Here is a 12,135-nt window from a genome sequence, read left to right as displayed (position 1 = left end):
CTGGTGTTGACACATGTACACAAACAGATATATTGTATATTAACTTTCCAAACACAAAGGTGACCATTAAAGTGCACAACCACTCTGTTTCTCATTGTAAATCTTTTGGACGGAACAGTTTTTCCTGATCCATTGAACTTTAAGAACAATTTCCAGATTTTCTTAGATACCAAGATTTCTGAAATTAAACAATGTTCATGTATCTTTTGTACTTTTTTGTCGTCAGCTCTTAAGGATAAAAGAGTTGCTTAGTTCTTGTTTTAGATTACTGAATTTTGAGGTTCTTGTTTTAAGGTCATGATCAATTTTAGATGTCCACGGATGAAGATAAAACTAATGCTGGAATGGGCAGATTACTGCAACCGGCTGGAAAGAGTTCCCTAATGAAAACTGGTACCAAATGGTCAGAGGACGCCCTCAGACTATTAAGGCTAACACAGTGTTAGCAGCAGCACCCTGATCACTGATGTTGCTGCTGCATGCAGAAAGCTGCAGGCTCACCAGTGAGCAATTAAATAGTTTTTGTTGGGGGTTATGAGCACCTGGATGGTAATTACTGGGCTTATGATGTAAATTGGGAAGATACAAGTAGAAGGAAAGAGAAGTAAAGTGGGGCTCAGCAGGTGAGGTGTGCTGATGAGGGAGGGTGTGTGGCAAATATGTCTGTGTTATGTTCTGTGTGTAGAAATGTGGAGGAATAAAAGATACAAGTGGTGAAAGGAAAACAGCTTTTTGCTTGGTACCAGGAACAGGCTGGACAGTCAGCACACCGGGTAATGCTGGAGGCACCCTGTGACACTGGGACACTAAACGATGGCCTGACTCTGCTCCCACTGAATTCAATGGCACAACTTCCATGGACTTCAATGGGAGCAGTTAAGCCAAATATGAAGAGATTTTGAAAATCCCAGATGGGATTTTCAGAGGAACTTAATGATTCCAGTACTATTGATAGTCAGTGCAACTGGACTGTCTAACTCCTTGACACTTCTTTGAAAATCCCTAAAGCCTAAGTGTCTCAGACTAATTCGTTAGCTAACAATCTTCTCTCAGAATTGTAGAATAGTAGGACTGGAAGGGACCTTGAGAGGTCATCTAGTTCAGTCCCCTGCACTCAAAGCAGGTCTAAGTATTATCTAGACCATCCCTGACAGGTGTTTGTCTAACCTGCTCTTGCAACTTTCATAGTTGAAACCAACTCTACCTTTCCCTTTTTCTCCTGTCCTACAACAGATGAAAGCAGTGCCTTGGGAGTAGATATTCCTAACACTTTCATGTATCAACATGCTCACATGCGGGTTGTTTAGTTAGCAACATATAGCTAGGAAATGATGTCTAAAGAATGGCTTGGATTCTTGAGGGCATGTTCACAACTGGCATCTACTCAGAGCAGAGTAGCAATAGCTACCTTTAATAAACATTAAAAAATAATGAATAATGTTTGCACGTGGATGGAATGAGAAACTTATTTTAAAAATATACCGAAACAATTTAATAATGATGAAATATTTCTTTAAAACATGATTGAATTTTATCCAGAAACCCTTTTTATACACATAAATGTTTCTTTCAGATGAGACAAAAATGGAAAACCCTGAATGCTAATTGCTATTAAATATTGTAGGGCACTTTTTGCATATTAATCTTGGTGTCCTGCTGAAATTCCAACTTGGGCAATCACATTCTACTCACCTAAAATTTGCCCTGTCATTTCTGAATCGAGAATTTATTCTTTGCCTTCACTCTTAAAAAAGTCACTGTTTAGGGTTGCTGGTAGTATAGAAGCTATGTTACACCTCAGAGGTGGCTGCATTTTAGTGATGGTTGAGTGATCATTTTAAATATTCACAGAAACAAACATGTGAGTATGTGTGGGTGCAAATTGCAATCCCTGGCCTGGAAGAAGGCAGCTGCAGCAAAGGAGATCATTCACTTCTAGGAAAAGGCAGGAGAAAGTACAGCTGTCTCCTTCCAAAGGGCTTTACTATGGCAGTGGTCCACAAATTGTGAGGTGCGCTCCCCGAGGGGAATGCAGAGGAATGTCCAGGTGTATGTGGCAGGGCATGGGCCAGTGCCCCATGAGGGGCAGGGAATGAGTGTCACGCAGCCCTGCTCTGCTCCCCAGCCACAGCCGCCGATCTGGCCCCAGCCTCAGGCCCCGGCTGCTGCCCCACTGCTGACCCCACTCCCAGCTCCTGACTCCTGGCCCCGACCACAGCTTTACTTCTGGCTCCGGCTCTCTCCTGCGTTTCCTGTGGGGCGTGGACAGGTTCCATTATGGGTAAGGGGGACTGCGACAGAAATAGTTTTGGGAGAACTGTACTGTGGGGAAGCAGTCGTGGCTCAATCAGCTCATCTCCCAGCCAGCCTGGCTCCACCCTCTTCTGGGTCAATTCCACCCACTTGGAATGCTGTATCAGCTGCCTCAGAGATCATGTGGGTGCAGTGCTTCCCACCAGATCAACTTTCTACCGGAGGGCCACTGGCAGAGTAACCCATTGGAAATTAGTGAGTATATCTGGCCCCCACTTCGTAACGTACTTAGGGAACTTTTTAGTAAAATGTCCTACATAATTGTAGCATTGTAATGTAGCACATAACACAGTGTGGCAATAAGGAAACCAATAAGAAGTCTTAGAGAGGCAAAAATTGTCCTGTGGTTTAAAAAAAGGGAAAAAAATCAATCTGCCTGATTTTCAAGAGTACAAGTAAGTACACTGATCTACTTGAAGCCTGAGTCAAAACCTAACAAGGTGCTCAGGAGAATGATCTATAGTGGGGAAATAAATATTTAAGACAGAGGAAAAAAATACTGAGGCAGCAAAAATGTGACTAACCTGACAAAGGCAAAGATTTGTTAAAAACATTGAAAGCAAAGCCAAAGGAAATAAAATAATCATATTTGTGCAGGACCGGGTAAAAAAAGGAATGTGAAAGGTTAGACTCTTGACTTTGTGTGGTTGCATACCGTGTGTATCACGTAATACCGGCTTGTCATCATCCCTTTTCTTTATTGAATATTGAAGTAAATAGTCAAGTCAATCCCGGGGAGCAGCTCCATCACAAATTAAAGTTGCTCCAGGCATTAATTTATACACCAGCCTTTTAGGCACATGGTTCTTTCCTTTTCGTTTGGAGTAAGTACAGGGTGCAAGTTGGAGCAAGGTATGTGCTTCTTTCTTGTTTACAAAACTGTGTGGCCCCAGGGCAGCTCATCACCTGTGATCATTAGGGCTACCTCTGGACTATGTATTCTTGCTGTCTTTTATGAGCAAATGCAGTGTAAATGGAGCATGAATGTTGATTGGGTAAAGACCTACAATTACCAATGTTTGAAAAGTAACAGAGAATATAACTCACGCTAGACTAGTTTTTATCTTAGGGAGGGTTTTGGGGGGACACAGAACAGTGAACTTTTGAAAGCCCATTGATGCCTCCTTGAGATCTTGAGTTATAACTACTAATCTTGACCCACAAAGTCATATATCAAGGACAAAGCCTCTGTAGCAAAACCCATGAAATTTTAACTGCTCAGGTAAGGGGAAAGGGGGAAAAATGCCTTTTTATTTCCTTCTCACACAACATTAACACAAGGTAAGAAAAAGGAGAAGGAAAAATTAGTCATTAAAATAAAAAGGGAGGCTAGATTTTCAATGCAGTGTAGAGGATTTTGACACACATCTTCCATTAATTTAGCCACTCCTGATTTAATAATAGTTAATTCAATGAAAGATGTGTGTCTAAATCTCTTAGCCTGCTTTGCAAAACTCAGCCAGAAAATCTAAACAGGATCAATGACGCAATAGTAACTTAGGGCCAGATTTTGAAAAGGTATTTAGGCACCTAACTCTGGTTGAAATCAGTGACATCACTTAAATACCTTTAAAACTCTGGCCCTTAGACCCTGATCCTGCAACTGAAAGTGGGTGTGTCTTCATAGGGCCATCAACAACCTCAGTGAGGCTCTGTGTGGGTGTGTTCAAAACTGGGACATAGACAGTATGTCCTAGTGGGCAGAGCAGGTGTCAGGACAGGGTATGGAAGTAGAGGCCAGAGATGGAGTCAGCTGCCAAGTGCCAAGCAAAGGGTTGAGCCAGAGTCAGTCAGAAGTTAGAGCCAAGGGTCAGAGCCAGGACTGGTAGCCGATGGTCAGGATCAAGGTGAAATGGCAGGAACAAGAGAGAGGCAAGGATCAGGCATGGAGCAGGAGCAAGGTGGAAGCTAGGAGTGAGGAGCAGCTCAGGAACCAGGAACAGAGTTGGATCAGGATTGCAGGAGGCAAGCAAGAGCAGGGTCTGATGTGGCAGCATCCGTTGTTCAGACAGACCAGCTGGCTCGTTGCTGGCTCAAGTAGAAGGAGTAAGCCAATCAGATGGCTGCGGGCCTTGGATGCTCCGAGGGAATGTCCTGTGGGGTTTAACCTTCCAGGTTTAGCGAGGTGCTACTTCACCCTTCTCCCTTGGTGCTGATGAGTGAGAGTCAGCACTCCAGGGACTCCACAACCTCTGATTCTAGACTTGCTCCCTAGCCCCTGTAGACAGTCAGCTGTAGGATCAGGGTCTTAGGGTTTGTATGTGTAAATTCCTGAGTATCCCTTGTTCCCACTGACTTCAGCTGAAATTAAGAGTGTGCCATCTCAATGGGGAAACAAACAAAACAGCTGATATTTGAGGCATCTTTTATATAGTCACCTTATTTTCAAAACACTTGGATAAGCCATCTGCCAAATAATCAGCCTGGAATTATTTTAACATAGAACCCTCACCCCCAAAACAACAACAAAAACCCCACAACCATTGTGAAATAGTGTGAAAGGGAAAATGTAGCAAACTTGTATTTCTCTATGGAGAAAGTAGGTCTCATTCATTATACACCACCGCACGTACCTATTAAAAGAGAAGCTGTCAGCAATTTGGGGTCATAGGGGCTTTTCCCTCGTCCATTTTCAAAATGCGAATCCTCCAGTTTAAAAATGTTGTCCTGTTGAGGAAAAGAAAAAGCAATACAATTATGTGACAAAAGGACACTAATATTGAGTCTGATTCAATACAGTGTTGCATCCAAGATAGCTACAGAGGGCCAGATCCTCAGCTGGGGCAAACTGGCATATCACCAGGGAGGTCAGTGAAGCTACACCTACCTGCAGCAGCTAAGAATCTGGCCCAGACGGTCTGTCTTACAACTAGAATGACATTGCTGAACATCAGTCAAAACTCATTCAGACAACTCCTGAGCTCTAGTCTAATACTCATATGTTTCTAATAACTTTGCATTGCTTTCAGTGGGAATTTGCCTGAATAAGGATTGGATAAAGATCTTGATGTTTGGACTTTGTATCTGGAATTAAAAAAGGTGAAGCATGTTTTACGGACCACGATACCCACATTTCCCAAGGAGAAATCTTGGCATAAATGGCAGTGTTGCATCCTGCTCTAGCTAACTTGGGCTTTTAAAGACCGGCATTTCTCTTATCACCAGACGCAGTTCATTCACATTATTAGTAGTCATTTCTTTCAGTACTTTTCAATGCATTGCTTTTTAGTTCTATGAGCTGGGGGAACAGCATGATGAGATATAAACTAGATCAAATAAAACCTCCGCCAACGCTAAACAAATCCAGTCCAATAAATACAAAACAATGGGATTTCAGTACATCCAATTATTTTTCATTGGCTCAGGGCCATATCTGCCAATCAAAATAAGCACAATGTTTCTAGTTTTTGCAGTGTGGGTAAAATCCACATCTCCCATGAAAAGCCAGAATATATGCTGGGGACAGGTTTCCTTTTCACCTGTACATGCCATGGACTATAGTTACAGATGCAGTTTGCTGTAACCCCCTTTTTTCCCTTCCTCTCCCACTGGATTATAGTCAGAGGTCCCATTGTGTTAGGTGCTGTACAGATGCGTACAAAGAAACAGTCCCGTATCTTAGGCCTAACACAATATTAATAGTTTAAATCAACTAAGGCACATGATATTTTTCTTCCAATATCATAACAACCTGCCTTCATATTTTCTCTCATCTTCCTTTTCTCATCCCCTTCATTCACATCTTGACATTTACCTAGTCACCTCCTGTAAGGACTCTATGTTTTCCCTTATGCTATCTCCCTATGTCTGAGTATCCTCTTTGATCTCCTGCATCATGGCATCACTCTCTTCTCCTTCAACCTCTCCTTTTTTGTTTAGTCTTCAAACTATGATCTTCATTCCACCACTCTGACTCTATTTCCTGACTTTGTCCCTCAAATCACAAATTGTAGCATATTAACTTACAAAAAATGAAAACTTGATCCGAACTTTAGCTGCACACCCCAAATCTAGTTCTTGCATAATAAATTAAAGGAATAAGCAGATGACATTATAAGTACTGGACAATAGTAACAGAAAGTGGCACTAATGCTGTAAGCCATTTTTAATATAAATGTTATTATCAGTACACATTTCCTTGGGATTCTTTCATTAATGCAGATAATTGCTCAACCTGTACCCCAATGGATACATGATAATGTTACAAAGTTAGTGTCATGACAGTTTTAATATCATCCCAAGGTAATCCAGTGTGCCATTATGAGACAAATAAGAAACAGATGTGGAGAATTATTCAATAGATGAAGGCCCTGATTTGAGACTCCATTGTAGCGGTTTGATGACACTGTGGTTCCATTAACAATGGTTTATGACTTGCATAAAGGAGTGGAAAATCTGGCCAACAGAATATACAGATGATATATCCTGCTCTTGGCTTTTGGGGAATAACCCCTTTGAAATAAGAGGAAAAATAGAGAAATCCCACAGTGTTTTCATATTTCAGCTTAAATACTATGTAAAGATGTTAATTAAGTTCCCAAATTTATCAGCAAGTAATAATAATAATAATAATAATAATAAATGTATAATTGTTAGGTGACCCATTAATGTATCATTGTTAGTCTGAAGGTCTCTGGAAACATGCTTTCCTGGAAGCATAACCTATTACAAGTAGGGCAACTTGCCCAAATACATTTAAGTGCAGAAGTCATAGTAAAACCTCACCCCTTAGAATACAAACAAGCAGTAAACAGAGTAAATTATTAAGAAGATCTTGCACACACCTAAAAATAAGAGTAAGAAGCAATAAAGAAGGATTTAGGTCCAAATTCTACTCTCAGAGGAGCTCAGCAGCAGGAGATTGGGATCTCCACACATACATCTGAGGGCAGAATTTAGTCCTTAAAGCTTCTATAAAAATGTGCACTTGATCATTTTCAAGAGTGCTGGACATAGATCCAAAATGGAAACTCAAATAATAAATAAAGGCAAGAAGCTTTTAGTGAGACAGTATGCAAACTATTTGCCCTTGGAAAAGTGCTTGAACATATAATTTGGAAACCTCCTGGGCTTTATAATTTGAATGCAAAGCATCACATTTTAGTGAATCAGCAAATCCCCTATCCATAAATAGCAAGAAGTACATAGTGGGCTCACAAACTGCTCACTGTTTCAAAATTGTTTCAAGTCTATTATATAATCAAAGACTGGCATTCATGAAAAAGCATGCTGGTAGTAAGATGAAATTTTGTACAAGGGCAAATAAAAATCAGATAGATTTCAAAGAAAGATTATTGTAACAAAATGACCTAAGGACCTGATTCTCATTTACAGTAAAACCGCTCCCTTGGCTCTGCCAGAGCAAAGAGATCTAAAAATGGAGGGAAATGTAATGTATTCCCACTTTAAGGCCCCTTCATATCCTTAGTGTAAATTAAATTCTGGTCCCAATATACTGAATATACAATAGTTTCATTTATTCACTGTGGGAATTATAAAAGTCTTTAGGTTTGGTTTCCTGTAGATGTTCCCATGTAATTCAAGTCAACCCTAATGTAAACGAGGGAAGAAGGATAATCCTGGAGGTAAAGCCTGAGAGACAGAAGGTGCAGAGCTTAGTTCTATTTTCCCATTGACTTAAGCTGAATCAGGATCGGGCCCTTGGCTTCTATTCCTGATTTTGCCACAGATTTTGAGTATGTCACTTAGGCCAAACTTTTCTAAAGTGGGTTCATACAGTTAGGTACTTAGAGTCAAATTTTCAAAGGTATTTAGGTATCTAACGATGCAGGTAAGAGCTTAGTAACTCCCATTAATTTAAACAGGCCTTAGGTGGCTAACCTGCTTAGGTACTTTTGAAAATCCCACTAGACACCTACCTGCATCTTTAGGTGGCTAAATAGCTTTGAAAATCTGGTTCTTAGGCTTTGGTAGAATTTGGGCAACTAAATCCATTAGGCTCCTTGCCCCAATTTTTAGGCCCTGTTGATTTAAATGGGAACTGTGGTTGCTCATCACCTCTAAAACTCAGGCCACTTTTACTTAGGGCTGATCTTTAGAGACCCAATTTTGAAAAGTTTGACTTTAATTTCTCGGTGGCTCAGATTCACCTGGTTAGCCTCAAAATACTCCTCTAGTACCCAAGGTTGTTTAGAGTCTGAATGATTTAATCGTTATAAAGGATGCAATTCAAATGAGTTCTTCACAAACAGTTGCCTTTATTTATTTGCTATTCATTTTTTCTGGTGTGTGATTGGTCATCTAAGTCACATGGTATGCTTCTGTTCCCTGATCAGGTGAAAAAGCTGTTAAAACAGTTTGTCAATGTCAATTACCAAATACTCTTGTTCACACATAAATATCTTTGTTTGCATGGTAATATTGATGTTCTTAGGAAGAACAGGCACTCCCCAAATCTCTGTGCAACATAAGTGAATAAAGAGGGACACAAGCATGATCAAACTGAACAACTGTTTGAAATAGGAATAAATGTTTGTGAACATTTGTTTTTTGCAATATTTGTACAGAACAGTTGTAGGGTCAGTATGCAAACCTCACTCACTCTACCTGTTCTATAACTCTGCCTAAATCCTGACTGTATTAAAGACAAGAAGAAGAACTTGTTTTAAATAAATGAAATGACCATGGAACCCCCAAAGAATTTCATGATACTATTTTCTCTGTACAAGATGACCTAGCAAAAGTAGCGTGATCAGAAAAAAAGCACAACATGAATGTCATGTTAACCTTGATTGATTAGTAAAGACACCAAAAAATCCCATCTCAGTGGCATACCAGACATTAGATACCATCAAGAATATTGAACAATTCTCAGGGACGCTGAGAATTAGAATCCCTTTGTATAGCAACATTCTGGGGTGTCAAGTGTAATATATCACCTACATCACTGTCTGGCTCAAACAGGATGACCTCTGGAAACATAAGTGCTATACAATGATTGTCTGTTCTAGCTGAGCTATTAAGGAGACAGCATATGTAAGCAATAAGAAACACACTCCTAAAACCGATACATACAATTGAACTATACAACTTAAAAGTCTCAGTTCTTTAAGTGGTTCCCTCCCCGGTCTCCTTATTTTCCATAATAAATTTAGAACAGGAATAATGGATTCCAATTGCTTTAGCAGATTCTACTACTATGTTAAATAAATTATTGGGCCATACTTTATTACAGGATTGTGCTAGTTTTCTACGGTTATTTTTAGCAATCAAGACCACTGCTTTCCCCCTTTGTCTTCTGGATTTCCTGTATGTTATTAGACTGTGGTGAGGTCAGGCATCAGAGGAAATAACAGCAGTGTTAACTCCTAGACCCAGTGTTTTATGAATTACTGAACATCAGTGATGTCATGGTAATAAATCTTGCCCCGTCTCAGTCTTGTCCCATTGTAAATAAATGAAATTAACAAAAGTGTTGTTATATGCAAGAGACTTTCTGACGAGAAAGAAAATGGTAGCTCTGGGGGAATGTTTGTAAAATTAGCTTCTATAATTAGGGTTTTGGCAGTTGTTCTGGGGAATTTTCACGTCTGATTTGGGTGTTGAATGTATCCTGGACACGTGTACACACGCACACGCACACACACACGGTGATCAAACATTTGTATAGCAATATGTAGACAGGGATTAAGTGGAGCTGGCATATGGCAAAGATTTTCAAATGTGGCTAGTGATTTTGCATGTCTCATCTTGAGATCCCTTGGAAGGCACTGATTTTCAGAAAATTCGTAGTACCCTCTGAAACCAGCCCCTCCTACAGCATGCCTAACTGAACACTTTAAAACTGAGGCACCCAAAATCATTAGCCATATGTCTCCATTATGTTTAGCCTGTCTGCTTCATTCCTATTTTTAAATTACCTGGTATAAAGAAGAAAATTCTGAACTACCAACAAAACAGAGGCCCAATTAAATCAACAGCTTGACTGCTTTCCTGAATCAGGGTCTAAGTGGGTAATAAAATGATCAACAGAGGTCCAGAAGACACACTGTAAAGAGTTCCCCACAAAGTAAGTTGCAGGATAGGGCTCTGTGGAGGTGCAGGAGAGGCCACTGATTTCACAATACCACAACTCTAATGAGCAGGAAATCCCAGTAGGGATTGTGATTGCTGTTCCATCCCATGAGTCTGATGCACCACCCCTGTGAGGGGGTGGGATTTGAATCCTTGTGGTCTATCTTTGTTTTTGAGATGAATTCCATGCACCACAGCCCCTGCTTAGTTTACTCAGATTTTGTGTGGGGCGGTTGAAATTCACCTTTGCAGAAAGTGCTTTATCTTTGAATACACTTTAATAAAACTGCACTGTGTGTAGCGTTGGGCAATTACAGAGCTTGATCCATCTATGCTTAAGTCAATGCAAGGATTTCTTATTAGACTGGGCCCTGAAACATGATTCTTGGATTTTAGCCCCAGCTCTACCACGCACGCCCTATGTGACCTTGGGCAAGTCTCTTAATCATTTTTTGTCTCAGTGTCATCATCTGCAAAATGGGGATAATAGTACCTACTTCACTCAAATGGCCATTGAGAGAGTCAACTGTCTGAGAGGGCTGGAATGCAAGACACCATGTGGAAGATTATCACAATTTTAACTCTGACAATTTTGCAATGATAGTTTATCTTCAGTCTTCATTCCCTACAGTGATTTGTCATATGAAACCACCCAGTCGTACCATGGTCTAATTTTACCTTTCTTTATAATGAAAGAATTATGTCCCCAACACATTAAAAGCTGATATTGCATAAGAGAAAAATACCTTTGAAATGATTAATTCTATTGTGTGCATGGAGACGTAAGTAATGTAGACATAATTATAACCTCTCTCTGTCACAAGTTACAATTACCCCTCACAGCAGTATTTTTAAGAACAATGTAGTTTTCTAGTACAGGTTGGATTTTTTTGCAATAACAAATATAAAGAATGTGGTTTTTTTCCCTCAGTGAAACCAAAATGTTAAGGACACAGAAACTGATGTATTTTAGTATACCTGATTCAATGTTATTGCAAAACAAAGTTCACATTAAAAGACAACTTTTCTGTTCAGGATCTCACCTGGATTTCCATGATTCTTGACTCCCCCATACAGAAAAGGTCATTGAGGCTGGCAAAACTAGGTAATGCACTTTCTCTACATATTTATATCTATATAGACACACACACACACACACACACACACACACACACATATATATATATATATATATATGTAAAACAATCCACAGCATCAGTGGCTCAGATCAGTATCAAACCAGATTATTTCCTTTGCTGATGTGTAAAGATGCCATATTTTAGAAGTGGAAACACTTCCACCCATTTCATGAGCTTTTGATCAGGGCCCTGTGAACCCTTATTTCAGCTAGGCAAAGCATGATAGCTAAATCCAATTATTTTATTAAAAAGCTCTTCAACACGGAGATTGTTTTCTATTAAAGTCTATGGGTTTCTGAACTCTGTTACATCTGTATAGAACACAAATGATGTCACACTTATCAAATTCTACAGAACCTTTCTATAAGGGCAGCATGGAGCGGAATGACTCATGGCTTCACTGCTCCATACCTAACTTTACCCATTGTGGGGTAGCCAGGGTCACTAGTTAGGCAAAAGAGGATCAATCCTTGTGCTCAGGAGAGCACAAGAACTTCAGTCATGGCTGGCTGCTATGCCAAGTGCCACACCATAAGATCCTTGTGTCCTTCCTGCCCTTGCATAGCTGTCCTGGTGCCAGGCATAGTCTGGCTCTACATTAGAGCCTGATCTCAAAGCCCTTTGAAGTCAACAGAAAGATTTCCATCAA

At 40.1% G+C, this 12,135-nt stretch overlaps 1 protein-coding gene across 2 annotated transcripts in view; it reads right to left on the bottom strand.

Moving 5' to 3' along the window:
- The window catches only part of SEMA3A (semaphorin 3A), a 403,325-nt gene that overhangs the window by 76,378 nt on the left and 314,812 nt on the right, over positions 1-12,135 (bottom strand). For both annotated transcript variants that reach the window (XM_074942567.1, XM_074942566.1), the window contains one exon: positions 4,887-4,980. In XM_074942567.1, coding sequence (XP_074798668.1) covers positions 4,887-4,980 — 94 coding nt within the window. The remainder of the gene's footprint in view (positions 1-4,886; positions 4,981-12,135) is intronic.

This window comes from Natator depressus, chromosome 1, assembly GCF_965152275.1.
Source record: "Natator depressus isolate rNatDep1 chromosome 1, rNatDep2.hap1, whole genome shotgun sequence".
NCBI lineage: Eukaryota > Metazoa > Chordata > Testudines > Cheloniidae > Natator > Natator depressus.
This window is presented reverse-complemented; position numbering and strand designations above follow the sequence as displayed.